Source organism: Elaeis guineensis, chromosome 6 (assembly GCF_000442705.2).
Source record: "Elaeis guineensis isolate ETL-2024a chromosome 6, EG11, whole genome shotgun sequence".
Lineage (NCBI taxonomy): Eukaryota > Viridiplantae > Streptophyta > Magnoliopsida > Arecales > Arecaceae > Elaeis > Elaeis guineensis.
Genome location: NC_025998.2, coordinates 38044728 through 38051061, shown reverse-complemented (window position 1 = coordinate 38051061; position 6334 = coordinate 38044728). Strand labels below are relative to the sequence as shown.

The window sequence follows — 6334 nt, the reverse complement described above, 5'->3', positions numbered from 1 at the left end:
AAATAATCTTTTGCCTTGATGTAGAAGAAGAAGTTGCTTTAGGTGCTGCCCCAGCCTCCATAGAATGGTCTTCAAGTACAAGTACTTTACTTTGAGGAGGTGACTCTGAGTCCGGGGAGGAGTTTGGCTTAGATACTCTAGTAGGAGGACTATTCCTCTTTTCTTTCTGTGGAGGGGTGGTCACCATCGTATCAGCAGTCATCATAACTGGCACAATCTCCATATTTTGGGCCTGATCATCATCCGTGTCCAACCGTAGGCCGCTGAATCTTGATGAAGATGCCTCATTTACCTCCTGACCTGGTATCAAATTAGTAAATGATTTCTTGGATACTTTCTTAGCCTGCTGCTATTCACTTTGGTTGGGTCCCATCGTAGGAGCTGAAGAGGAAGATTTCTGAGTAGCAGGAGTTGAACTTGTCGCAATGGGATCCTTAGTTGCACCGCTCCGTGGTCCATACAAAGGTTTGGCAGATGAAAACGATAAACTCAAGCGGCCACCTACATCTCCATTACGCACTATTTTAGTACAGTTATAGTATTGTTGTGCACACGTGTCAAGCAGATCGTGCACACGTGTCAAGCAGATCGTCGGAGACCGCACGCTCCGCCCCACGAAGTATTGTCCGCTCTGGCTAGGTTCGGACCGGGAGCGTGCCCAATGATCCCCACCGGGGGTTGTCCCCCAGCGTCACGCAGACGGCCTCACGGTTTTATCCTTGGCCCTATGGGCAAAAGGTGCCTCGTGAGGGAAGGTGTGCTCATATCCCTCTTAAACACATGCACACACCAGAGTTGCCCGATGTGGGACTATTAAGGGAGGTCCCCCACAGTCTGCCCACAACAAATACCCCCCACTCTGGAGGGTGCAGGTGTTGGTGACAGGGGGCGGATGCCCCCTACCTGGGGTGCCACTCTGTTGTGCACACGTGTCAAGCAGGTCGTCGGAGACCGCACGCTCCGCCCCACGAAGTATTGTCCGCTCTGGCTAGGTCCGGACCGGGAGCGTGCCCAGTGGTCCCCACCGGAGGTTGTCCCCCCAGCGTCACGCAGACGGCCTCACGGTTTTGTCCTTGGCCCTATGGGCAAAAGGCGCCTCGTGAGGGAAGGTGTGCTCGTATCCCTCTTAAGCACATGCACACATCAGAGTTGTCCGATGTGGGACTATTAAGGGAGGTCCCCCCACAGCCTGCCCACAACAAGTATATATCTGGAAGTTCCTCAAAAATAAATTGTTGCTAAACAGTATTGCCATCAACACTAATCTTACCATCAGGACAAATAGGTTTAGAGATATCAACTACTAAAATACAGATCCTAACGATCCCATCCTCATAGATGTTTCATCCAGATACATTCTAGCCCTTTTTTTTTTTTCTTTTTTTTTGGGTAGAGGGACTTTAGCCTTTGAAGCAAGTTTTCAAGATTTTATCGGTAGCAACGCTTCCAAAAGTGATCGAGGATTCTGTAACCCAAAAAGTGATCGAGGATTCCTTTTTACGTTTTCAACAACTAGAACGGAGGGTAGGATCAAACCTAGATCACTATAGCATCCACCGCCCAATAAATTCGCCAAACACTGACAGAACTCGGTATGATTGAAGGCGCCAACAATGTACAGGACATACCTGAAGCTGGAACACACCAGTTTTTATATCTGTCATACCTTACAGGGTAGTATATAGCACTGTTGCAGATCCTCCAGCATGCATATACCCCAGAATTCAAATAAATCAGCTACCACAGCACAAACTAGTAAACCACAACGCCATTCCATCACAGAACCTTTATGCCAAGGCTATAAACACTATTTTTAACTGCTCGAGGACCTTAAAATGCAAACATTTTTACAATAAGACTACAACATTATGAAATTTAAAGGGGAAAAAAAGGAGTGGCAATGGAATCCACTGCTACCCTACTACAAAGACTTATAACGAAGGATATGAAAAATACACTAATTCAGGATCTCTTGGTCTCATCACCTCCAAAAACTAATGGGCAGAAGAGCAAAGATCCAAAGAACATACACAACCTAGGATAGCAAATCCCACTAAATCTGTGAATCCACCATTTTATACTTCTCCACAATCACCAAAACCTGGCAGCCAAATCGAAGTGAAGAATTATGCCACGAAACAGCCCAAGCTCCATATCATCGAAGAGCATTGATAAATGCAAGGAGTGAATCGACATCCCGCCGTTCAGAAGAATATTTTATGGGCCTAGATGCGTGCTTGGGGAAGAACAGTATTGTGGGGAAGCTTCTCAATTGAAGTTCTTGTTGAGCAAATGGTTTCAGGTCTCCATCTGCCCGGAACTTCCCTACCTTGATGCCTGTACCAGAGAGCTTCTCAGCCAACTCTACAAAGGAAGCTTCCATTCCCTGAAGGATAGAAATAAATCAGATCAGCAAATTGATTAAAGGGCAAAGGCAATCATGGTGCTCCTAGTAAATGAACTGAAATCGCAGCCTGAACATTACCTGGCAAAAGCGGCACCAAGGAGCATAGAGAACAACCAGCCAAGGCTCTCTCCTGTTCTCCATCCTCAGCAAGTTTTCTATACCTGGCCTGCTAAGGTTAACAATGGCTTGGGTCTCAAAGATGTCCGATTTGTTGATTGTCGCAGCCCCATTTCCATCACTACCTGATTTTTGTACCCCTTGCTGTGCAATGTTACCCTTGTGGAGTCCACACTCCTTGGCCTTTGCATCCTCCCACCACCATCTTCCTTCTCTCTCATGCTGACCAGGCAAGACAGGGCGGGTGCAGGGTTCACAACCAATTGACACATACCCCTGGATCCAGAGCAGATGGAGAAAGATAAGTATCATAGAGAGAATCAGCAGAATTACCACAATTATGTACCATTAGATTCCATTTATCTGTACCTGTGAATGTAAGGAGTTCACAGGAACATCCATGGTCCTGAGGAAATTCCATATATCTTTGCCTTCTACATTAGCAACTGGATTCCACTTTATTAGGCTACCAATTCCACCATCCATCCCTTCAAAAGAAGGATCTGCCTGCATATCCAATTCAATAATCTCAGCACTCTGAACCAGAGGTATAGAATCAATGTGTATGATGCATCACATTCTATTGTTATGGTCTTGTAAGATGTCAGGAATAATTTAGAACAGATACCTGAACAACAGGGATCTGGGCTCTGGTGCCAGGGGATTGATCCTTCCTCTGTCCAGTGATCCACGCCCTAAGGCCCTTAAGGGCCCTCCTCAATGGTCTCACTTTCCTCACCCTGCAGCACTCCTGGTGTCCATCTTCATAAAACGAGAACAGACCCTTGCTCCTCACAAAGGCCTGCACTTCCACTGCATCTGGGAACATGTATTCAATGTGAATGCCATAATGCTTCTCCACAGCATCAAAGAACCTGTATGTCTCTGGGTTCAGCCTTCCAGTATCCAGGCTGAAGACTCTGAAGGGTCGACCAGTCAACCGAGCATACTCTATCAATGCAACATCCTCTGCTCCACTGTACAAGAAAAACAATAAATAGTTTACAATCCTGTATTAAAATTCCTAAGTATTCGGATAACAATTTTTTCCCTCTCTTCTATCCAAGCAAAAAGCAGCTGCAGCTAGATTGGATGCAGCTTAGCAAACTCTACAATCTTTTCCCTTTTTTTGATGTAGACAAGACTAGGAAAAGTCTAATTACTTTATTCAGTAAACAAAAGAGCATGTTTGCAGATGAAACAGATGCAGGAGGACTTGAGGCCCTTAACTATTGCCCTAAGTATCTGTCAAAAGTTATTATAGGGACATGTATGGTTAACTTCACACTGAGTTTGCTATTATATGCCTGTCTCCTTTTTTAGGGAAATCTAAATACCTATGTCCTCAACCACACTTTATTGTTGGATTCAATGATATATGCAACATGTTGATGAAAAAAAAAAAAAACAGAATTCAACAGAAACAGAGAAAATAGAGAGCATGAATTGTTCGTATTATCCATGATCCATGGATCATACTACTATAGCTTATCCAGTGGTTCATTATAATAACACCACCAAGTTATAGGCACTTCTACAATTTAGATGTCTCATCAAAAATAGATCAGACTGCATTATTAAGCTTGGAAAAGGAAATAAAACATGTGAACATTCAAATCAAACCATAGCGAAAAAAGGGGATAAATCCATCAGATAAAAACCATTCTTTTGTCTGACATGGATCAACTATGATACTTCGGCTGGTCCATGATGAAGGGAACCTGACCGAAATGAGTCCAGTTTCTGCTCGCAAGCATCCAATAATAATGGTACCTAGCTAATTGTCACCATGTGCCAGCGATGCCGGCTTTTCCTTTCCTTCTACTGTTGAAGTTGATGGCAAGAACGACACTCTTGTTTCCATGGGCACGCATGATTCCAGGCTTGCTTGCGTTTAAAATGGAAAAAAAAAACCACCACAACCGGTGAGTGGATCGCAAGCCGTGACACATGATAACCGTTCGATCTACCATCAAACGGTTTAAAAAACACATCCAAAAAGTAAATTATAGTGAACAGGTGGTCGACCAAAAGGTACAGGTCATGGCCTACTGGTATTTCAGTACTTAAAAAATTAGATATAAATCATAACCGAAGTCTAAATCAAGAAACCACTCTCAAAAAAAAAAAAAAAAAATGGAGATCCAACCTGAAGGCGATGGCGATGTCGTTCCCAAATTTCTCAAGGGCCTTGTCCATGATCTCGAGAGGAGAAGAGTTCTCGAGCTCTCTCGCTAGCCGATCGTAATCCACCTCCTCTTCCTCCTTCTCCCTCTCCCTTCTCTTCTCCTCCACCACCGCCTCCGCCATCCTCGCCGCCGCCAGAGACGCCACGGAATCGTTCCTCTTGGCGGGCTCCACCGCATGGAGCGGCTTCACCACCCATCGCCTCCGGGAAGGATTAGTGACCGCCGACGGCACGATCGACGCCTCTAGATGCCTGGCAGACCCAATCAAGGCCGCTGCGCCAACAACCGCAAACCATCTCTGTTAGAGAGGGAAAACGAAGAAATAGAAAACCGAAGGGGCGAAGAAAACTTGAAGAAAAATCGCACCTTTGGGATCCCGGGAGACGAGCGAATGCGAAGAGACCGAACCGAGAGTTGCAGTGGCAGAGGCCATGAGAGGAGAATTATAACAAAATCAAGAAGAAAGCTTTAAGCTCACGCGCGTTTTTCTTCCTGGTTCTCTCCAGGGGTTGGGAGGTCTCAGGAAGAGGGGGGAATAAATCTTGGCCATGGTTGAGGAGAGCGCTCCGGTTCCATGAACCTGGACGCTTTTCCCTGCATCGGGAAAGGTAATACGTGGCGAGAAATGATTGGACAAGTCTATTGCGCGTCGCGTGATGGCGGAGGCGTGGGGAGCTTGGGAGGAAAGCGCTTGCGTCACAGAGCCGATTAACCTGTGGAGAAATTGTCGGTTGGACCTGATCCAAACAGGACCGTTGGTAATTTGATACTTAGGACGAGGGAAATGAGATTAAATAGATGAAAGCGCACGTTATTAAGGAGGGAAAAGGTGTGAACTGCATAATAAGATTAGGAATGGCAATGAGCCGGGGCGGGGACGGAGACCCCTCCCTCAGTCTCCGGTCCGACGGAGATTTTATGTCCCTGTCCCCGGTCCAATCCCTGATTGGGGATTAAAAAATTTTTCCGTCCCCGGTCCAGCGGGGGTTTAAAATTCCTGTCCTCGGCTCGTTTCTCCGGCCATGGTTCGTTATGTATAAATTTCTGTTTTAAAAATAAATACATAAATAGATTTAAATATAAAATATTTAATAACAATAAAAATAAATTTAAATATTCAATATATAATATTTATTTGATCGATCATTTGATAATCTATGCCCATAACAAATGCAAAAATTCTACAAAGATCATTACCACTTGTCTAAAAAAAAAACTGATAACTATATTTGGGAGAGCATGAAGATTTGATTCCATCGATAATCTCAACATTCCAATAATCTGACCACAATACATCGATCAAGGTTGATCCTTGTCACTTCACTATCCATATCTTGCATAACAAATAAATATATAATATTATATATAAATATATATAAATAATCACCTTGTTACGATTTAATCCATATTTCAATTGAGAAAGAGCAGCTGTAGCTTTCCTAATAGCATGACAGTAAGAATATAATTGAGAAAAGTATAAAAAATCAACAAAAAAAAAAAGAGAGAGAGAAGAAAACAATAGGAAGAATGATATTGAAATACATAAAATATATAAACTAAACATTAAGTAAATATATTAGAAATTTTAGATATATTACCTCCTCATCCGCATCCTTATCTT

The 6334-nt window shown here is 43.8% G+C and overlaps 1 protein-coding gene across 1 annotated transcript; it reads right to left on the bottom strand.

Moving 5' to 3' along the window:
- Positions 1–1776: 1776 nt before the first annotated feature.
- On the bottom strand, positions 1777–5287 carry LOC105036141 (5'-adenylylsulfate reductase 3, chloroplastic). The gene is made up of 6 exons (XM_010911887.4): positions 5080–5287; positions 4674–4986; positions 3153–3501; positions 2894–3031; positions 2486–2800; positions 1777–2386 (listed from the first exon to the last, which is right to left on the bottom strand). Exons 1-6 carry the CDS (start codon positions 5144–5146, stop codon positions 2156–2158), a joined length of 1413 nt encoding a protein of 470 aa, XP_010910189.1. The 5' UTR covers positions 5147–5287; the 3' UTR covers positions 1777–2155.
- Positions 5288–6334: the final 1047 nt, after the last annotated feature.

Excerpts from the sequence above, each read along its gene's own strand:
- LOC105036141 (XM_010911887.4), bottom strand. The coding sequence starts at position 5,146 with ATGGCCTCTGCCACTGCAACTCTCGGTTCGGTCTCTTCGCATTCGCTC. Across the intron at positions 3,032-3,152 it reads CCCAGATCCCTGTTGTTCAG|GCAGATCCTTCTTTTGAAGG; the intron begins GTATCTGTTCTA and ends TTGGATATGCAG. Across the intron at positions 2,387-2,485 it reads CTTGGTGCCGCTTTTGCCAG|GGAATGGAAGCTTCCTTTGT; the intron begins GTAATGTTCAGG and ends TCTATCCTTCAG.